Genomic DNA, 22,109 nt, shown 5'->3' with positions numbered 1-22,109 from the left:
TCGGTGCGCCATTTAATATACCCCTGGTATAATTTTAATGAACTTAAGTATCTATAATCATGCCCTCTTGAACACTATACAAATCTTGCAAAAAGCTGAGTTGCCGTTTAATATACTCGGGTATATTAAACGGCAACTCAGCATTTTTGGCAAGATTTTTATGGTGTTCGTGGGGGCATGATTATAGTTAAGTTTATTGAAAGTCCAAGTCAGACTTTATTCAGCAATAAGTTGTTTTAATCTGAGCAGTAAGTAGTTTTACTCTGCAAAACGTTGATGCACCCTATCACGGCATAAAGTGTGCGTACAGTTCTGGGGTTGTGCTTTCAGATCCAGGTTCGTCCACCTATTGGGAGTTTGCAAGTTCTCTGGGCCTGCGTGGGTTTTCTCCAGGTGCGCTGGTTTCCTCCCACCTGCATAGTAGTCTGGTTTGGACACTATATTGCCCCGAAGCACAAGTGTAAGCTGTTGTTCATCTCCAGAACCCCCTGTGCTAATGGAGAGGTAATGTTTAAGTGACTCTATTTAGTGAGAAAACTGAAAAGTGCCACAGATTATAGGCTGAATGTAACCTTTTTTTGCAGGCCACAATCAGTATTTTGATCATTTATTGCAGCTCAATAAAAACTGGGCAGCTGGTTGCAGTTGGCACCCAGGCCTTACTTGCACTCTTTTTAAAAATGTTTTTATTTTATTTTTTACTAGAGCCACTGTGGGCATCTGGTAAAATTAAAGTGAAATGCAACCTTGAATAAAGAAGACAATTGTAATGTAGCCTAACTTGGCAGAGTAAGAGTAGTGTTTCATTTTCACAAATCTACTCAATTAAAAGTAAAAACTCTGGCGTTGTGTAACTAATCTTAGAAATGCATTTGTGTCTCAGAGTTACTGAAGTAATGGAATGATAGTAATTTAGGATTTAGCAATTTAACAATTGCAATGCGTTACTTCCCACCAGAAAATAAAATACACCTATAATGAAGTTGGGAGCTTGTTGCACCCTCTTGAGTGCGACCATAGACCTTTAGGCAGATGTATAGACTGGTTACCGATCCACTTCAAATGACTTAGGTCAGAATGAAACAACACACCTAGCCCGTTGAGACCACTGGGAAGTATTGAAACGTAAATATGTGCCCTTCGTGTTAAGTGCGTATTGCTTTTGTTTAAATTAGGTGTTTTGCATTCACAATGAGTGTCTACTTCCGGGTTCGAGCAACTATACGCGCCCTGGCGGCCCAGTCTGTTTTCTATAGGTTGGTCAGCTGGAACTGCTGTAGGAACTTTGGAAACTTGCGTCAGCCAGCCGCCGGTTTGACTTGAAGGAATTGACGAGGATGGGGGTGGGTAAAAAGAGTGAAAATACGGCTGTGTTCAGGACACACACTGAGGGCAAGTAAACTACTTGTGGACATATTTTGCGCTCATTAACCGAGATCTTTTTTTTTTTTTTTTTTTTTTAAGAACCACCGTTTGTAACTATAACGAGCGAAGCTACACCTACGGGAGGAGGGTGGGTTATCAATTAATTCATGCACGAAGTTGACATTAACATCCAATGTGCTCACATCAGTATGTCGCTGAGCAAAGTACAAGGTCCGCTCCGGGTTCAGATATGAGCTGCAAGCAACTCTAACAAACATTTATCTTCCCTGGTTAGCCTACAATTACCTCAACCTCACGCTTTTATTTCACCACTTCAACGATGTATTCTATACCGAAGATGTCTTGCCCTTTCCTGGGAGTTATACGAAGGTAAGCAATACTGCTTTGTCCATTAAATGTCATTTGCACTCGAAATTATTACATTCATGTAAGTATGGTTTCTAACTTTTTGGAAAAATCCAACAACCTTAATTTTCTTAAAATGCGCCGCTGTGTTGGAACAAATGGCCATAGTAAAAACCCGAAAGGTATTTGATGTAGTCCAGCCGTTCGTGATAGTGTGAATAGCGACGCCTTAAAAAAATATGAGGTTTAGATAATAATTTAGTATATCAACGCTTGTGCATGAAAAGTTAACTTTAACGCTTTCAGAGACAGCACACGACATTTGACACGTGGCTATTTTTCATTTATTTAAAAGGACTTTCCCCTTATCTCGAAATGCTTGTATGTAGAGCTACAACTGTACTACATTCTGACACAACAGTGGGACTTCAATTAGGAGTGTAGCAATACAAGTATTTTTTTTGTTGTAATTTATGTTCTAGAGTTATTTACTATTGGTTATTTCCCAACCCCCTGTTGACCTCTCATTTGCTAGCAGGAATCTATCTCCAGGCTAAAATAAATTAATTTAAAAAACAGCCACAGGCTTTCGCGACCGGACGAATAGCCGGAAGACCTTTTGCCGGCGGACGTCTGGCTGAAGGACAGTTCGCCGAGTGGGCGTTTGGCCGGCGGACGTCTGGCCGAAGGACAGTTCGCCGAGTGGGCCAGCGGAAATCTTTAAAGCGAGTCGTGGCTGGTTTGATAATTTTTTAAAAACGAAGTGGGATACCCATGGTTGTGAGGCATGTGAAAGCAGCAACTTCCGACTCGAAGCCGCGGCAGAATACATGAACACCTTTGCCTCGGTTATAGCACAACAAAGGTGTGTTTACTTCCTGTAAGTCAAATTCAATGATTATGTTACATAGTTTCACTGAGTTGTAGCCAACTGAACGTGTTGCCATCAAGTCCTTCCTCCACCCCCGCACACACCAATGTTAGCTGCTACCGTTTGTCATGAAGGTCAGAACTCAATACAGTACTGTACATAATAATGTCATATTTTATTGCAGATCATAACCACTATATAGGTATTTGATACCTTTTGAGCGTAGGTGGTGAATTAGAACAATTAAAAATGTTTTTCCATTGCAATATCCGATTTGTTGGTTTTTTTCAGAGGGTGGAATGGATTAATTTGTCTTTAGTTATTATATCCGAGAAAAAATTATTCGCGATAAGAATGAATTGACATATGCGCACTAACCTGGAATGCATTAAGCTTGTATCTCAAGGTATTACTGTAAGGCACTGCCGGTGTTTACTTCCATTTTTGCATGTTTTAATGTTTTATCTTAGTGGTTTTCAAACAATTGCACCGCTTTGACTTCATGATTTCATTCCTAATCAACACAAATCCAGTGATTGACAAGTCTAATCAACTGATTGCAGTCAGGGGGCGCTTGTTCTAACAGAACCTGATTGGTTCAACTGTCTTTGCTTGGTCTGTTGTAACAAAAACCAGGACCCATAGCAGCCCTTATGGACCGGACCAGGTTGGAGACCCCTTTTGTATAGGACAAAACCAGTGTTTTTGTTTCTTTTGGTTATTATACCTAATACTTTTTGTAGTCTGTAGCTCTTAAAAATAAAAACAAATATATTTTAAATCGATCTTTTTCACCTGATTTCTATTCTCTGAAAGTGTTGGTGATTGGACCCTAATTCTGATCAATTAATCGGATTGGAGACATTCCTTTAACCTTTTCACTTTTACTACCTGGAAAAAAAGGCATAACTAATTTCTTTCTTTCTGTATATCAGGAAGGAGGCTGTCAATATCAGTTTCCGGCTCCGGTCCTTGGCCTCACTTCATTCATTGCCTGCTGAGGTGGCAGACTTTGTGAAGGGTGCAGTGGATGAGTGCAAACCCAGTGGTGTGCATATTGTAACTGGCACGCCGGAGGAGACGGCCAATATCTATGCAGGCCTAGAGAAGGAAGGGATGGTTAAGAAACTCCCAAAATATGAAAACTGGTAAAGGACATTTACAATTAAAGTTTGTGATCTTACTAGATACGCATTAGTATCGAGACTCCACCTTATGGTTATTGTGACAGCTGGTTGGCACGCACTGACCCGAAAGACGTGGCTCGGGTGGAAAGCAAGACGGTGATTGTGACCAAAAACCAGGGGGACACCATTCCGATTCCCACTGGAGGAGCCAAAAGTCAACTAGGCAGTTGGATGAGCGAGTCTGACTGGGAGAAGGCAAGACAGGAGCGTTTCCCAGGATGCATGACAGGCATGTCATTGAATTGATATTGCTTTCATCAAATACAGTGGTACCTACTTACGAATGATTCCACAAACAAAATAAAGAAACCCTTCGAATATTGCAGATTGCGGTTGACTGTGGGTATAGGTTTGTGTGTGTGTGTGTGTGTGTGAGTGAGTGGGGGGTAGAAACAGTAGGTAGGATGGGTGAGGGGGCGGCGGGTGCGCCCCTGTTGCGTATGCGGGTGTGTATATGCAGCCAGAGCGAGACGGGTAGTATATTGACAGTGTGGAATGAATTTGAGAATTTACATGTAAAATGCGGCTCTATTTTCAAAAAGTTAGTTCCACTTCTGGAACAAAATACTTCAATTAGTAAATGTACCACTGTTTAAATTTAAAAATAAAAGACTGAAGATCTTTGTTTAGATTTTTTAAGCATGCTCTTTTTCTCTTCACTAGGTCGTACCATGTATGTTATTCCTTTTAGTATGGGTCCAGTGGGTTCCAGTCTTGCTAAATATGGTGTGCAGGTACAATATAATATCACTCATTTGTGTAGTTATACTATGATATAATTCATAGAAGTAGAAAGTAACATCATTTCTTCATCAAAGGTAACTGACTCGCCATATGTTGTGGCCAGCATGGGCATCATGACCCGTATGGGCACACCAGCTCTAAATAAACTTTCTGAGGGAGTGGAATTTGTCCGTTGTCAGCATTCTTTGGGACGGCCTTTTCCATTGAAAGGTAGGCAGTTATCAACCAATTTTTATTATCTATTAAGTAATTTTTGAAAAATGGAATGTTTATTTTTCTATTAATGTTAGAGATTAGTTTTGATTACCATTCAGAATTATGATTGCATAGATCTAGAACTAGAGATCTGTATTGCTGAAGTTTCCACTAATTCTGATAAGTTTTTATCTTCAGCTCCACTGGTGAACGCATGGCCCTGCAACCCAGACAAGGTGCTGATCTCTCACCTGCCAGACACAAGGCAGATCTTGTCTTATGGCAGTGGTTATGGAGGAAACTCCCTCCTCGGCAAGAAGTGTTTTGCTCTCCGTATTGCCTCACGTATTGCAAAGGATGAGGGATGGCTGGCGGAACATATGTTGGTGAGCATAGATAAACCACATTTTTTGTTGGGAAAATGCTCCACACCAACCTGCAATAGGTGAAAATATGTGGTAGAGATCTATATAATGATATTTTCAGGTTTAGCTCCCCCATATATTTTTACTAGGTGTTCAAAAGTAAAACGAAATTAAATTTTGCTTTGGTTCTAGAAATGCTCAGTTCAGTTAATTTTCGGTAAAGAAAAAAAAATGTGGAAAAAAGGCAAACAATGTAACATTCATTCATTTCCTTACAAGTGTTTTGAGGGGAGTTGGAGCAAATGCCAGCCAACTAAAGGCTCCAGAAAGGGGATACTCTGAATCAGTGCCAAGCCAATCACAGGTCACAGTGAAATAAACAACAATTCATGATTGCACTCTTACCTAGGGGAAATTTAGAGTCTTCAACCAGTATACCCTGCATGTTTTGGGGATGTGGGATGAAGCGTGCGCGTTTCCCAGTAAAAACATGAATTAGTAATTTAAAAAGTCACATCCGGCCGGGGAAGTAATTCTAAAATATTGCATCATCTAAGATATTGCACATTTTATTGCAAACCCTGAAGTTATTGCACAGAAGGGATTGTCCGTCGTGCTAGAGCAAGTTCAGAGCCCTGATGGCTCTAGGTAAAAAAAAAACTGGCCCTAAGTCCATTAGTGCGTCTTTTGTGAGACCTGCTTTAGGTAGCGAGGGCTAGCAATGTCTTCCAGTGAGGGTAGAGAGCAGCCGATGATCTTCTGATCAGTGTTGATCACTCTCTGCCTGGTCTTTCTGTCTGTTGCTGTGCTTCCAGCGTACCACACTGTAATGCAGTATGTCAGGGTGCACTCCACAGTGGTTCTTTAGAAGGTTACCAGAAGCTTAGTGTCCAAGTTGTTCCTCCTGAGTACCCTCAGGAAATTGAGTCGTTTCTGGGCCTTCTTCACCACTGCTGTGGTGTTGGTAGACCAGGAGAGCTTGTCCCTGACGTGGACTCCTAGGAATTTGAAGGTCTCGACCCTGTCTACGCATACTCAATTTATGAGGAGTGGGGCCAGATCTGTGCTGCGATTGTGAAAATCCAGAATTATTTGTTTAGTTTTCTTGGTTTGAGCACCTTCCCAGGTATTCTGTCCGGGCCAGAAGCCTTCCTGGTGTTCACAGTCCGCAGTACCTGTCTTACTTCATATTCCTGAAGATTCAGTGTACTGCTGCAAGCTGGTGGATGTGTTGAGACTGAATCTGATTTGTCAATCTCAAAGCGGGCAAAGAAATGGTTCAGTCCCTCTGCTAGTAAAGCATACATGTTAAAAGACGTTATTTTTATTATAGTTGGTAATGTGTCATATTCCCTGCCTCATCTTCTTTGGGTTATTTTCTGTGAAGGGCTCCTTATTTTTTTCTTGTATATGCTGCCTTGGCCTTTTTAATGGCTCTCTTTGAGTCTGCTCTGGCAGCTCTCTATTGTAACTTGACCTGAAGGCGGTGTTACAACGTTTAAGGAGTGCCTGAGTCTCTCTGGTCATCCAATGTTTTTGGTTGGTAAAAACCCAGATATATTTATTAACAGTGACAGTGTCCATGCAATTTTTTAAATAGGAAAGTACAGTGTCTGTGTAGTTCTGGAGGTTGTGGTGTTCAAAAAGTTCCCAATCGGTGCAGGAAAAACAGTCATGCAGCTGAGAAAAGGTGTCCTCGGGCAATGTTTTTATTCTCTTTCCTTGTGGCCTTGTTAGCCTCCGGCGGAAGTGGGGTGTCTGAGGGGGCGAGGCACAGGCAGAAATGGCCGGGTCCAACAAGGTGAGGGAGGAGTGTGGCTCTATGAGCATCTTTAATGTTGGAATAAACATGGTCTAGAGTTTTGTCTCTCCTGATGTGACACTTCACGTATTGAATAAACGTAGGCAGAACAGTCTTTAAACATGCTTGGTTGAAGTCACTGATAACAATAAGGACTCCATCGGGGTGGTCAAGCTGCTGTTTGTATTCAGTTGCGAGTAGGAGACTAGGTGCTGTGCTGAGGTTAACATCCGGTGGGATTTAAACACCCATTACAATGATTACCGTTAGCTACCTTGGTAGATAGAAAGGCCTGCACAGAACTGCCAAGAGCGCTACATCAGGAGAAGTGAGTGTTAATGATCCTACTGTTGCAGCACCAGTCTTGGTACAGCCGTCTGAGAGTTGAAGATCGTGCCCTGTTAAAGCTAACAGAACTACATCATCTGCAAAAAGCAGAGATGCAATACTAGGGCCAACAAACCGGACACCCTGAACGCATCCGCTTTGCCTAGATGTTCTGTCCAGAAAAGTTTTGAACAGAATCAGTGACATAGGACAGTCTTCACGGAGTCCACTCCTGCCTGGAAATAGATATGAGTTACGGACCAAACTCTAACACTGGTAAGGCAGGTTCTGGTACCCCAGACTCCAAAAGCAAGTTACATTGGACTCCTCAGAAGGGACGGTCTAATGCTTTCTTCAAGTGCCTAAAATGACTGATTTGTGAACTACAATGGCCCTCTAAAAACCCTGCTGAGGGTATAGACCTTCTCCACTTTTCCGCAGTCAGGACGAAAATCATACATCTTCTGAATCTGAGTTTTGACTTTAGAAAGGACCCTTCTCTCCTGAATAACTGTCACTAGATTTGAAATCCAGAGAATCTACTTCAGTCCCTAGCCAAACTGTGTCTCAAGCCACCCGGAATGTGTTCTCAATTGCCTCACTGAATTTCTCCATGCCCACATTTTTGCCTCAGAGACTACCAGAGCTGCATATCACTAATGTAGCCTGGGGTTCTTGTGCCAAGTGCATATATGGAGACCATTATACCCCAACTTGGTGTTCATTATTGAAACTTTGTCTCAAGCCATCCGTATTGTGTTCTCAATAGCCTCACCGAATTCCTCCATGCCCACATTTTTGCCTCAGAGACCACCAGAGTTGCATACTACTAAAGTAGCCTGGTTCATTGGTCTTTAAATCATTACCACATCACCCCGCCGGGACATTGTGGTATGGTCCTCCAAAGCAAGAGCAGCGCAGCTCATAGAACTTGCAGTACCATCGGAGGATAGCATTGAGGCCGCCTTTGAGCAAAAGAAAGCCAAATACATAGAGCTGGCAGCTGAGTGCCAGTAAATTGGCTGGAAGTGCACCATGTACCTAGTTGTGGTTGGCTGCTGAGGCTACGTCGGGCTGTCAACAACACTCCTCCTCGGAGCCGCAGGGGTGACTGGAGGCAACCTGAGGAAGGCCATAAAAGAGCTGACAGGGAAGGCAGAGAAAGGCAAATTTTGGCTCTGGCTTAGAGGGAAGGACAGGAGTTGGGGAAACAACGGCGAACCCTAACAACGGCTGCAGTAGTGACGATCAAGACGTGATATCCCACGTCCCAAGAGCCAGCTTCTGCAGCAGGGGATTTGACCACCAAGGATCCTCCCTATGGCTGCTACCCAACTGCCTGCACACCCAACCTCCCTGGACCTTCCCACAAGAAGTGAGTCCATGGGAATGGGAACCCACGTGGCCTCTTCTTGCTGTGCCTAGTGACTCTGGCAATGGTCTTTTGACGACCTTTGGCACCACTATCCTTAGTTCTGCACCTTTGCATAATGCCCCGTTCTTAACAAAGAACCCATTCCCCAACTTGCCTGAGCCACCACCATCTGGCTGATCTATGGCCTTGGTTTGCTGAAAGAGGGAACCAATGATGGGTCTTGTCACTGCATCTCACCTATATTTTGAGGAATGCAAGGAGGCTGCTCAAGACATTCCGGACTAGATTCCCTTTGACTCGGAATAACTCCAAACTGAAACCTATCCTGCCTATTTTGCATCCTAGACTTAATCACCTTACTTGGCTACACCTCAATATCTGCATCATAAAAAGGCAGGGAAGCCATAAAGGTTACCATTTCTTGTTGATTTGCCATGGTTTGAGACACCACATTGCAATCACCTTTAGCCGGAACTAGGTCTGACAAAATGGTTACGCATTCGATAACACGGGTCTTCCACTTCAGCCACCTACACTATATTGACCTGGCCCGGAACTTAGGCATTGTTTTGGAGGCAGGGCAGGGTCGTTGCCAGCACAAGATCTACCACTGGTTTGAAACAGGTTTGGAAAGCACATCCACACAGGTAAACCTTTTACTGTAGGAGAATAAATTGATGTTGAATGGACTTCCACTGTCATGCAGACTCTTGCTCCATTCGAGCCTCCCGAGCCTTTAGTTGTGCCATATAGGTCTGGAACATCTCGTGGAAGTTCCTGGTAAGAGGTGTCCTCAGCAACTTGTTTTGGCTCTGAGCCCTCACCGTTTGAGCATCTACTTCTCAACAGGAAACCAGGCAATAGCTGATTGTGACAAACTTTTGCCACCAATAAAAAGGGGAAAAAATCTGCTCCAAAAGAAAAAAAAACTTAACCATAACACTTAACCATAATACCCTCTAATGGTCTTCCCACCACTCCTGTGAGACTGGAGCCACAGTCCAGTGCCTTGGACCGCTCGGCCACACTAGTGACCCACGTCTGAGTGATGAAAACTGAGTTCATAGTTCGGACTCGTCATAGGGGGAGGGGGGTGGGGGTATTTTAAGTCATTCTTTGTCTGGTTCCTCACCTACCATCTGTTTGCCATGGCAGAGGCACAAAGACCGAGACAACAAAGCTCCAAGGAACATTGGAATAAAAATCCTAAAATGATAAATAAACAAGCAAAACAGTAAGCCTTGAATCCTTAGCAACAACATCCTGAACATAAATGTAATTCAACTTTAAAATCTTATGCTTGTAAAGCAGGGTTCTCAAGCCGATTCCTCAAAGGGCCGAAGTAGGTCCTGGTCTTTGTTTCAACCGATCCAGTGTCGACAGTTTAACCAATGAAAGGTCTTCAAAAATAAGTAGCACCTGGCCGCAATAAACTGACTACACTTGCAAAAGCTGTCCCGCTTATTCGGTTTGAATGAAAACCTCTACCCTTGCGGCCCTCTGAGGACCGATTTGAGACCGCTGCTCTAAAGTCTAAACTTCATATCACCAAGTGTCTGGCACTTAATCCTTCAATGAGGAAAGTCCCACAGGGCTTTTGGTCAGGACACGGTGCTTAGAGAGCGCTGAAAATAACTTTAATCAAAAACCTGATGAATATGCAAGTGACCCAAGCATTCTATACCAAAAGGGTTCAAGACAGCCCGATATGGTATTTGCCTTAATATGAGACCGTGTTTTTTTGCATTGAAATAAGACTGGCAATTGTGTAGGTCGTCTTATATTCGAGGTCTAAATCCAATAACAACGCTAGATGGTGCCAGATATCTAAACCAAATCCTGAACACTGATGGTTAATGCAGTTATTGCAATTTTGTTGTTTTGTCTACTTAGATTGGTTAATTAACACTTAAAAAAACCCAGAAGCCATTCACTTTCAAAGGCCATTGCACTTAATTTTTTGCATTATTTGAATGAGGCAAAATAATAACTATTTCTCTTGAATATATTATAATCATTTGTTTCAGATGTACTGTCATTATTCTGTCTACAAAAATTGAATTTGGCGTTCCAAACGTCTTTTCAAGGTGGAGTTTTGAAAAAGAAGGTGTCGCCTTATCAGGATCGTTTTTTATTCGGGCTAATGATGTGTATTGTGATACCCTTACTTTCTACTGGATGACCAGAGTTTTATCAAATGACCAGAATGTATAGGAATATGTGGTACTCCTTTTACCTAACAATAGTGTACATTGTGAAATAACCATTGATAATCCTTTCATTGTGCTATTCCTAGTCTATCACTTAGCAACATTGATTATTGATGGTTGAGGAACATTTCATCAACCTCATACCAAAAAACATTTTGTGCCAAATATACTTACAAAAGAGATCTTCCGTCCTTAGATTCTGGGCATCACTAACCCTGAGGGAGTGAAGCGGTATGTGGCAGCCGCATTCCCAAGTGCCTGTGGTAAAACCAACTTGGCCATGATGAAACCAGCCCTGCCAGGTTGGAAAGTGGAGTGCGTCGGAGACGACATAGCCTGGATGAAATTTGATGCCCAAGGTAAGACCAAATTGACTTGACTCCCCTGTCTGATGCTTCAATTGGCTTACCACCTCGTAGGAAAGCTGAGAGCCATTAACCCTGAGAATGGCTTCTTTGGTGTTGCCCCGGGAACCTCCTATAAGACTAACCCTTACGCCATGAGCACCATTGCCAAAAACACGGTGTTCACCAATGTTGGCGAGACCAGTGACGGAGGAATATGGTGGGAAGGTCTTGACACTCCTGCGGATGGCATCACACTGACAGACTGGCATGGCAAAACCTGGAAGCATGGTATTTTTATTTTCTACCTGGTAAAATTTTACACACCAACTCGGCGACAGTGAAAAAAATCATTCTAAGCTAGTCTTTGTGGTTTTTGGGGGGCATTTACAGGTCACTTCCTGTTAATTTTAGGGGCATTTACAGCTCATTTCTTGTTCTTTTTAGGGGCAAATACAGGGCCCTTCCTGTTGATTTTGAATTATGGAAAATCAACAAGAAATGAATTGAAATACTACAAAATTACTTAATTAGATTCAATTGACTACTATTGATGTCCAATTCGTTTCAAGTGGGAGGGATGCTAGCGAATGAATGTTCATTTGAACCGATTAACTTATTTTAATTCACAGCAGGAGGCTTTAAAACGCTTTTCGGTTTTTAATTGTATTATAGAATATCATAGAATAACTTTCTAATCCACATGTTGCTAATTGTTTTATCGCCATATTGTAAGATGTTATCGTGAGCCTTCCATTGCATATAGTATTGTATCGTATCATATGATGCACTCAGAAGTTTAGTTTTGATACATGTATTCATGTACTATTTTAAGAACTTTTTCTGTATTTCATTCATTCATTTTCTGAATCACTTCATCCTCACAAGGGGTGTGTGTGTGGGGGGGTGGGGGGGGGGGGGGTTCAATAATTATGACTACCTACATCAACACCTTTATTTAATCTGATTTAAAGTCAGAAGGACGTTTCACAACAATGAAACACTTATACACTGATTTCAAAGGTTTCTGAACGTATGCTCTCAAAAAACTCCGTTTTGTGTTCTGTCTTGCAGACCTCAATAGGATGAAAAGAGGGTATGTTTGCTTTTAGCTTAAGTCCAATGTGCATGTTTAAATTACCAATGCACAACATCACATTTGGGAACATAGGTCGAGATTACTGCCAGATAACGCAATGGTGTTCTATCAGCCTTGTATAATGTTCTTCATGCTGCAAATGATTACTTATGCAATGAAAGAGTTCACTATTAACTTGTGAACATGGGAGTTCTCCCACGTATAAAATTATATTTAGTGTGTCCTATCCACTTATATACACGAGTGAAGAGCCTGTCGATTTTACCTCACATGTTTACAGTAGCAGACAAAAAAGTCGTTTTTTACCTAAAAAACCCACTCCTTTACAATGGCAATAATATTAAAATGTTCTAATTTAGACACATATCATCCTTCATTTTTATCAATTTCACATAATTTATCCGCCCAAAAAATCATGATATCATTGCGCACAAGTTTTCTGCAGTTTTCGTGAAAAATGTCATTTGACAAAAACACCCATTTATTTTTAATGGTCTTATTCATTTCAACTGGGGTAAAAATGACCAAATATGAAAATAGGAAGTGACCTGAATACCCTCCCAAAATCTACAGGCAGTGTTTTCTTTCGAAATGAAAACTTAAAATTATTGCAAATAAGTAAATTACTTTACTCGGTGTGCCTCTTATGCGTTCATAATTGCACATAAAGTACTCAAAGGAGACTTCACTTGGATCTTTTAGTGCATGGGTAGGAAACCTTTGGCTTGAGAGCCAGTGAGGCTCTTATGATTTGTGCATAAGGCTCTCCGCTAACCTGTGAGCTAAAATATGGAAACCGCTGGTGAGAGAGCTGAGTCCTGAATGCACCAATATAGTGTGTCATGTAAGCACTGAGGTGCTGACTCTACTTCTAGCGCCGCTTTAATCATAATTCTTTGTCATTACTCTTCTGCATGCAAACTCCTTGATAACAATGTTGTCAAAAGATTTCAAACTCATTTCACATCGCGTGCCACATACAACCCCTAGGTAGACGTCGTGGGCCAGACCATTAAAATTATAGCATGCTTAGCTCTAAATAACCATGTCTTTCCTTTGTCTAGATTAATTGAAAAACCTTACCAAAACATTTTACAAAAATGCACAAATATTAACAACTGGTTTTGGAAATTATAGTAGTGAAGTTTACGATTAAATTAGACTTCTAAAGAAAGACTAATATTATATTGCACATTGTTTTAAATCACCATGGTACGTAATCATTTTCACAGAGCTGTATTATTTTAACGAAAACAGAATCTGTTCAGACTCGTAGTAGCACCAAAAAGTACATTCTTTACGTACTTAAACATGTTGCAAACACACCAAGCACCGAGGTTTACTGTGTATTTTCGTAAATAAATAGGACCACATTTACACCAGTGATTCGGAAATAACACACCAAAACATATCAGGTAACTAAACAACTTAAAAACACCATTGCCTGAACTAGTTAAAACAATTAGTATTACCGTTTTATCGGCCAGGTCTAACTGCAAGTGTCCTGTAATTTCCTTAAAATCAATAAAGAAGTGACTAAAATTTGACTTATTGCCATCCATGGACTATGTTACGACTCCCCCTGGTGGTAAGATGTACCAGGGAATCGCAACTACCACAGCAGAAAATTTCAGTCAATGAGGATCCAGACACACACTGCAAATAACCTTCAATGATAATTTATTAACAACAAAGTCCACCAAAACCTGGACTACGGGCTAAAATAGGGGAAGCAAAAGAAACTAAAGTGGCATCCTCAAATAAAAAAAGTAAAAAACTATCCCCTTCCAGACAGGACCCACGAAATAAGGCCCTAAAGGGTGCCACTGTCAGAACTGATGTAATAAAAGTCTAGACAGGGGAATAAACTATGTATAAATGCAAGAAACTATATGGACACCCTGACTGGGGTGTCTACAATAAGTGCCATCTATAGAAAGTAAGGACTCCGCTGCCTCAGCATCTACGATCACAGGAAGTCAAGGGTGGTAAAAAAACAGGTGGAACTGAAAGATAAAAGGGTTTAAATAAGGACAGGAAGTAGATCTTGATTAGAGGAGGGATGATTGGGAAGTAGTCACAGCTGTGTTGGCCTGGGCAGGGCTTTGCCACAGGGGTGGAGCCGCAGCTCCAAGTATCTGCAGAAGAAAAAGAAACCACACACAAAACAACACACCCAACTACATAGTGTGTACCCTGGCTGACAGCCGTAACAGACAACAATACAAGTATAATTCATTTTCACAGGAAGGACTAGCTGGGGCTCCTCATCTTTTAGTGCCATTGATGGCACTAGATGTCCATTCCATTTTGACTGGTAGTGTGCAAATTAATGTCATGGCCAATGGGAGCCAATGAGTTTACAAGGAAATTACCCTAAATTGTTCGGAAATTAAACGGAAGAGACAAAAAATGTACAGGTAGTGACCCATAGAGCAAAGCATCCCCAAGCAAGCTCCCTAGAAATTGCAATTCTAGACTGGTGACATGCCAGTAACGCCCTGCATATATGAGCAATTCAGTTTTTCTATAAACTGTCCTCTAAATTAAATTGAAGCTTAATGGATGATGATGATGAGAGGCAATCGTTTCTTTTCCTTCTTGATGTAAACAGGTAGTGGCACAGCATGTGCCCACCCCAATTCCCGCTTCTGTGCGCCAGCAGCTCAGTGCCCTATCATTGACCCTCAGTGGGAGAGCGAAGAGGGTGTTCCTATTGATGCCATCATCTTTGGTGGTCGCAGGCCGCAAGGTGGGTGCTGTGTTTTGATTTTCTCATCGCCCTGTAATTAAATGCAAGAAAATTGTGTGGGACGTGAAATGTATGGTTCAACCCATTAAAATCATAACGAAAGCCGAAAAACAGCCCTCCTAAAACCGTTAAGTGTGATAAATTTGCCATAATTCCTCAGCCTGTAATGTTAATAATTCCTTGAATTCTAAGTAATATATAAGATTGGTGAGCAAAAATGGTACTGTAACCAAGATAAAAATTTGGCTGTCCACAACATCCCTTCTGGGATGCCACATCCGTTTTACTCAAAGGAGAATCAAGCTTCGTTATCTTATCAATGTTGCATTTTATTCTATTTTATAGTAGAAAATGCATCTCTTTGCCCCCATGATCTGAAAATCACTAAATTATTCCAAAGAATACCACAACAGCTGTTGCTACAAATGGAGGAACCATTAAAACAAATTCATTAACAAAAAAATTACCCCCAGTAAAAAGACTGCGATGTAGTGAAGCCGTGATTAAATCCGCTTCATCATACAGATAGATGCATGAGCACAAAAATGACTACTACTGAAGGACTAACTACTGAAGGAATCACACAACCAGACATCCTTTGACTATAATTGTGTTAAATACAAATTGTGTTGCATTGCCTGTATTATTGATATTTATTCGTACGTATGTAATTTTCAGTTTTTTCTAGTACAACAATAATCAGTCATTCATTAGTTTCAGATAACTCCCGTTGTTGAGTGTTCGTTCAGAATTTGTAACATTTGTTAAATTTGATCATCCTCAGGAGTTCCTCTGGTCTATGAATCTTTCAACTGGCAACACGGTGTGTTTGTTGGGGCTTCGATGAGGTCAGAAGCCACAGCAGCTGCTGAGCATCAAGGTAAAATAAACACTCAAAAATTTCACTCAAGCAAGAGGAGTATTACTTCAAAATAATATTACTCAAGGTAAAGTAGCCTTCCAAAAATAGTTCTAAAGTACAGGTAAAAAGTATTTGATTAAAGGAAAAATTAAGTGAGCCGCATGATGGTGAAGTGGTTCACTCGCCTGATTTCGGTGCGGGTAATGCGCAAGCTATATTCCCACTTGTAGCATTGAGTACGAAGGGTTATTTGTCTCTGTGTGTAGTACGGATGACTGGCGACAGGGCTAGTGTGTAGCCTGCCTTTTGCAGAAGTCAGCTGGGATAGTTTTTAGCAAAACCAGCTCTCCTTGCAAGGATATGCGGTACGGAAGATGAATGAATGAAGAATTAAGTGATGAGTAACTGCCTAAAATGTATATCCGTTTATTTAGGAAACCTCATTCATCACAACAGTAAATGTTTTGTTTGGAAAAATATTCATTGTATCATCTTCTCAGTTTTTAGTGCAGACCTGCTTTGTTACAAACCAGCTTAGTACAGATCTGTGTAAATGCAGGATTCAGTAGAGGGGGAAAAAACAGCATCTTGAAGGATGTAGAGCACTTAATATGGGATTTGATATGAAATGAGCTGGAAAACATTGCATCACCCCTGAGCGACTAAGCACGATTACTAGATGTCATGCAAAGGCGGCTAACTCCTGCCGACTAGAAGTGGTGAAAGAGCAGAATCGTGAAAACATTCGCTTAACCCGCTCAAACACGGCTGGGATCATTCTGTCAGGAGCTGCAAAAACGTCTTCAAATTATAAGACTATTTACTGAAAGAATCTTTACATTTATTATATCTTAAAATTACTTGTCACCTGTAAATACTAAAAATATTACGACCCTTTAGTGCAGTGGTTTTCAAAGTGGGCGGTACCGCCCCTCGGGGGGTGGTGTGAACTTTCAGGGGGGCGCTGACGAATAAACAGGCGAATGGGGGGCGTTGAAATAGTGAAGGGGGCGATGGAGCAATTACAGTAAAATGTGACGTTGGTGTTTGTAGAAAGACCGGAAAAATTGATTGTCTGTAATAAAAAGTCGACAAAAAACAAGCTTTATTGAAACAAGAAACGTTGTCTGCTCGAGCGCTCACGAGCAGCGCGCATATACCGTATATCACTAATTGTCGCGAGTTTATCGTCGATGCAGGCGACTGGGGAAACCACCACCATCCAGTCAGCCGCAGAGGAGCACACAATAGCGCGCCGGCAACGCTTAACCACAGACGTATGCGCACAGCGACCGGCTTAATGCATCAGCTATCAATTTTTATGATTCGAGGTGAACTGCGCATTGGTCTATTAAAAGAAACGAAATTAGCGAATAATATCTGAGGCGCCTGTCTTCTATTTATTTAAGCTTCTCTCCACATGCAAGTCAGTTTTTATAGCTGCCAGAAAGCAACTATACGTGCGTGATTTTCAATTCTTGTGACATTTAGCAATATAGTCGTTCTAGCGTTCGTTGGAAAGGGGTAAAGAGGGGGGCGTTGGCATTTTGGCCCGGCGGTGAAGGGGGCGGTGGCCAAAAAAGTTTGAAAATCACTGCTTTAGTGAATACCAAAAGTGCAATTCCTACATTCCTTAAGTGACCTTTACAAATTATTTGATCTTTCTAGGAAAAGTGATCATGCACGACCCTTTCGCCATGCGGCCGTTCTTCGGTTACAACTTCGGCAACTACCTCACTCACTGGCTGAGCATGGAGACACGAAAGGCTCCAACTCATCTGCCCAAAATCTTCCATGTCAACTGGTTTCGGAAGGACCCCAGCAGCGGTGCTTTCCTCTGGCCAGGTTTTGGCGAAAATGCCCGTGTACTGGAGTGGATCTTTAAGCGTTGCGGCCGAGAGAGTGATGATGAAGCTGCCAAGAAGAGCATTGTTGGTTGGCTGCCGGAGGACGGTGCCATCAACACTCAGGGCCTAAGCGGCAGTGTGGACATGGGTGCCCTGTTAGACGTTCCAAAGCACTTCTGGCAGAACGAGACCAAGGAGCTAAGAGCGTATTTCAGCCAGCAGGTGGGGGCTGACTTGCCTGCTAAGGTGGAAGCTGAGTTGAAGGCTCTGGAGGACAGGGTCTCTGACAATTGATACCTCACTCTTTTTGGTAAATGTTTGAATTAAAACATGGACACTTGACTCATTCGGTGTCATCGAAGGCTGTAATTGCTAGATTTTTTTTCTTTGTTGTAATCATTTGTCAATGACCAGAGGTGGTTTTACTGAAGTGAGAGTTGCATTCATTCCAAATAATTTTACTCAGGTATAAGTAAAAGATATATTCGGTGAAAAAAATACTCAAGTAATGAGTAGCACATATGATTTTTGTTGAACAAAGCTTTTTTTTCCCTCAGCACATCAAAACAACATTTTTTACTGAACACCGTATTACGTATTAGACCAAAAATGTGCCAAAATCTTGAATGAGACTAAGAGGGAGTTTGAAATCCGCACTTTCAAGTAGCACTAGCTGCAACGCTGAATGTGAGATAGTTAATTTTTTTCTGCCGCTTCTAAGACACCGGCATGATCTTAAGGCTTTGGCTGCAAACTTCTGTTGGTAATGTCTGTTTTTTTATGTCTGATTGGTATAATGGGGTCATGTGATCATTGTTGACATCTCATTTGTAAAACTAGTAGAGCCACTGCTCACAAAAATAAAATCTAATAGATCAAGATAAAGATGGTGCCGCTCAAGCGGCAGCCGGTGTCAGTAGCTCCGTCCACTCTTACTCGTTTTGTGTTTTACTGCCTTTCTATGTTTTTAATTTTTTTTTTTTTACATTTTAATATTTCGTAATACTTTCTTTTTTACTTTATACTTTTTACAACTTTCCTTGTTCTATTAGCTTAGTTTCGTTCCGCTAGTTCATTTTTGAACCATTCAGCCATGCCGCCGCTGTCATATACATGGGATCAGATGTAAAGACTACGCAACAGAAAGAGCAACACCTCGATGCCGGTGGAATTCCAGAGCTGCGCAAAAGTGTCGGGAAGCGACGCTTCTGACCAAGCATTCCATCTATTATTATGGAGAACGTGAGATCTCTCCCCATAAAGATGAAAGAACTACCGGCGCTTACCAGGCCACGATGGGAGTATTGGGAGTGTTGTACTCTGTTACTGTTGCTGAGGGACTGTGTGAATAAACTTGGGAGGGTGATTATGTATATTTTCAACCTCAGCCTTAGTCTGCAGAAGGTCCTCACCTTGTGGAAGACTTCCTATGTATGGTTCCAGTTTTATTTAGCACTACAATGTATTTTCCCATCTCTATCTGTTCTTTCTACTGCAACAAAGTGATTTTTTTGGTGGCAGTAGCTCCATCCGCTCTTACTCGTTTCTGTATTTTTACAGCTTTTTCAAAATTACGTTTTAATATCCTAATACTTTACTGTGTACTTTCTACCTTTTTGTTTTAATGTTTTTACGACCTTTACGACCCCATTCCACCCGTCGTATGTGAGAGGCAGTCATTGTTCTATTATTCTATCTTAATTTCTTTATGCTAGTCCTGGACATTTATTTTGAACCATTCTAATCTAATTTCTCGAGACATCTCCCCTCGTCCAACCTTGTCGATACCTTATATGGTGTCAGTATTCCTACTGGTCGAGTGTACTGATTTTAATGTTTTTGTTGTTATTTTCGAAGGGAGTGAAAAGCCACTTAACCTAACCTAACTCATTCTTTCAATTTCACACTGATTCTAGAGCGAAGGCAAATTGGCAGGCAGCCTGGTTGAATTGTAAATGTATGTAGTATGTCATACCTGTGCAGTTGGGCTGGGCCTGGAATGCATCTCGTTGTACGAAGTACAATATACAAAGTATGTATATGTATTTATGGACAATGACAATAAAGGTTTCAATTCAATAATCTGTAGATTTATAGACGATTGTGTAACAACTCTGCTCTGTGGTACAAAGGATCGAAGTCTTATACAAAGCTCCTTCACAAATCCACTCAAGTAAAATGTATGGCGTGGCAAGTGCATTTTCCTCACTTGAGTTAATGTGATGAACTACTACCCAGCTCTGGACTTGACTTATTTGCTGCCATCAAATTTGATGAATGCTTGTTCAATTTACCTGTGTACTGATCATTCACTGTAAATGAGTTAAGAATTGGGTATATTTTAGAAACATTGGACCGCAGAGTTTAGTACATCTGCCTACATAAATCATGCTTCCTGATCACTAAAAAAGACCTAGGTGATAAATAACTTAAAGAACAAAGAGCAGCCTTGTTGAAAATGTCCTTAAAAATTTCACTCTCCTCATTTGAGGACATCCTGAAATTTTTGTCTTCCTTGATATCAATGAGTTTCCCCATTTCATGCAAATGCTCTGAAAACGTTGCAAAAGTAGAAGAGGTGAATTTATATCATTTATTTTTGTAAACTAGCCATCTAGTCTTTCAGTTGATTTTTTTCAAATTTCATATTGCACAGAAACTTTTGGTTTGAAGGAAAATTAATAAAAATAAAGATGCTTGTCAAAATTTCTGCAAGTTTTATTATTATTGTTTTATTTATAGTGTAATGGGTTTTCTTTTCTTTCTTGCACATTACAAAAATACTTTAAAAATATTGTTATATTATCTTTTATTTTAAAGTAACCTATTTATCTTCATAATTGAATGAGAATATAGTTAATCACAATAGTTTGAAGTTTTAAATTTGAGAGAAAAAAAGATATGATGGTTCTCGTTTTAATTATTGATAACAACGGATATGTTTTTATTAATAGTGAAAACATTTTTTGTCATATCACCCATGCCTAGACCTAAACAGCTTCATCAAACATTATCAGAGAAAATGTTAATATCTTCTTATGACTACTCTTTTCAATACCAAGCAGTGATCCAAAGACAACCATGCAAGAAGCTGTTCAAAAATCCTATAATGGATGTGGCAATTAAGAAGAAAGCATTACAGAACCTTGCCTCTATGGGCATCACTGCCGTATCAACTCCTTTTCCCACATGGCCTTCACACTGTAATGGCCTTTGTTAACAGAGCATTAAAGCAAAAGGACTACAGCACGGCTAAAATGAGCGCTTATGAGATGCGGGACAACACCGAGCCGACCCACTATAAGATTCAAGAGAAGTGTCCTTATCGTTTTCCTTTTTTTTAGTGCCTCTTAAAAAACTTACAGTACAAACAGCAGCCTTGTTGAGAAAATGTTTATATTCTTTTGACTACTATTTTCAATACCAAGCAGTGACCCAAAGGCAACCATGCAAGCTGTTCAAACATCCCATAATGGATGTGGCAATTAAGAAGAAAGCATTGCAGAACCTCAGTGGTGGGCTGTCACGGCCATCAAGGCCTTCTCTGCTTTCTCCATCAATACTTAGTCAATAATTCCAAATTGTCTGTTAGCTTCCCTTCATTGCTTTACCCCGTGGTTGCACTGCTTCCAGAGGTGTTTTCATATTTAATCAGTTAATCAATAACATTTCAGCCATTATTTGTTGCCAGAAACCTGCTTCAAGGACTTCACAATCAGTTCTGCAGGCTCTGCTGCATTGAACAAGCGTCAATAGGACGTGCTCTAACCAATCAGGTTCCGAGTTGGTAACACTACAATGCCTTGTCGCAGGCGTACGGGTACGTCATTGCCTTCTTGCTGGCGTATGGATACGTCATCGCTTTCACCAACTTTGATTGGCTGGTGATAGATAAGGCGGGCCAAAACTACCAAACTGTATTTGGAGCGAGCTGCACAAGCAAATATATTGTTGTGTTGATTTAAAGCCATTTTCAAGACGGACTTTTCAAGAAAAAAAGCCGGAAATAATTAAGATAGGTCGGACAACTCCAAAGCAAGCAAATCTGTTTTAACCGCGAGCGAACATTTTCAGCACTAAATCGAATAAAAACGTTTGCCAGAAATACAACAGAAAAGGCTTGACTTTCAGCATTAGCCTCGATGGCGATATAAAAGGAGGATGGATATTGTGTACAGGTAAAAAGGATTTTTGGTGAGTAAAATATGGCTATATTCCAAAATAATTATTAAATCAATTTTTACATCACAGGTGTAGTTGCAATAGAGGTTTTATAGCCATAAAATAGTTTTTGAGGGTTGAAATGATTCTTGTTGGGTTTATCATGATTATACATTTGCTTGTAATATAATCATTAATGTATATGTGCTTGCAATGAAGAGCACTTTGCCTTATTTTG

The 22,109-nt window shown here is 40.9% G+C and overlaps 1 protein-coding gene across 2 annotated transcripts; it reads left to right on the top strand.

Moving 5' to 3' along the window:
* The first annotated feature begins 1,210 nt into the window (after nt 1–1,210).
* pck2 (phosphoenolpyruvate carboxykinase 2 (mitochondrial)) lies at nt 1,211–19,083 on the top strand. 2 transcript variants are annotated; one of them, XM_077736538.1, is made up of 12 exons: nt 1,235–1,343; nt 1,661–1,755; nt 3,538–3,750; nt 3,834–4,018; nt 4,453–4,523; nt 4,608–4,743; nt 4,927–5,114; nt 11,003–11,165; nt 11,226–11,441; nt 14,864–15,001; nt 15,786–15,881; nt 17,532–19,083. In XM_077736538.1, the coding sequence occupies exons 1-12, from the start codon at nt 1,338–1,340 to the stop codon at nt 18,002–18,004; spliced, it is 1,980 nt and encodes a 659-aa protein (XP_077592664.1). In that variant the 5' UTR covers nt 1,235–1,337; the 3' UTR covers nt 18,005–19,083. The 2 variants fall into 2 exon arrangements, with proteins under 2 accessions (XP_077592665.1, XP_077592664.1); XM_077736539.1 differs by lacking the exon at nt 1,661–1,755 and having other exon boundaries at nt 1,211–1,343.
* Nucleotides 19,084–22,109: the final 3,026 nt, after the last annotated feature.

The sequence above is a fragment of the Stigmatopora nigra genome, chromosome 16, assembly GCF_051989575.1.
Source record: "Stigmatopora nigra isolate UIUO_SnigA chromosome 16, RoL_Snig_1.1, whole genome shotgun sequence".
NCBI classification, from domain to species: domain Eukaryota; kingdom Metazoa; phylum Chordata; class Actinopteri; order Syngnathiformes; family Syngnathidae; genus Stigmatopora; species Stigmatopora nigra.
This window is presented reverse-complemented; position numbering and strand designations above follow the sequence as displayed.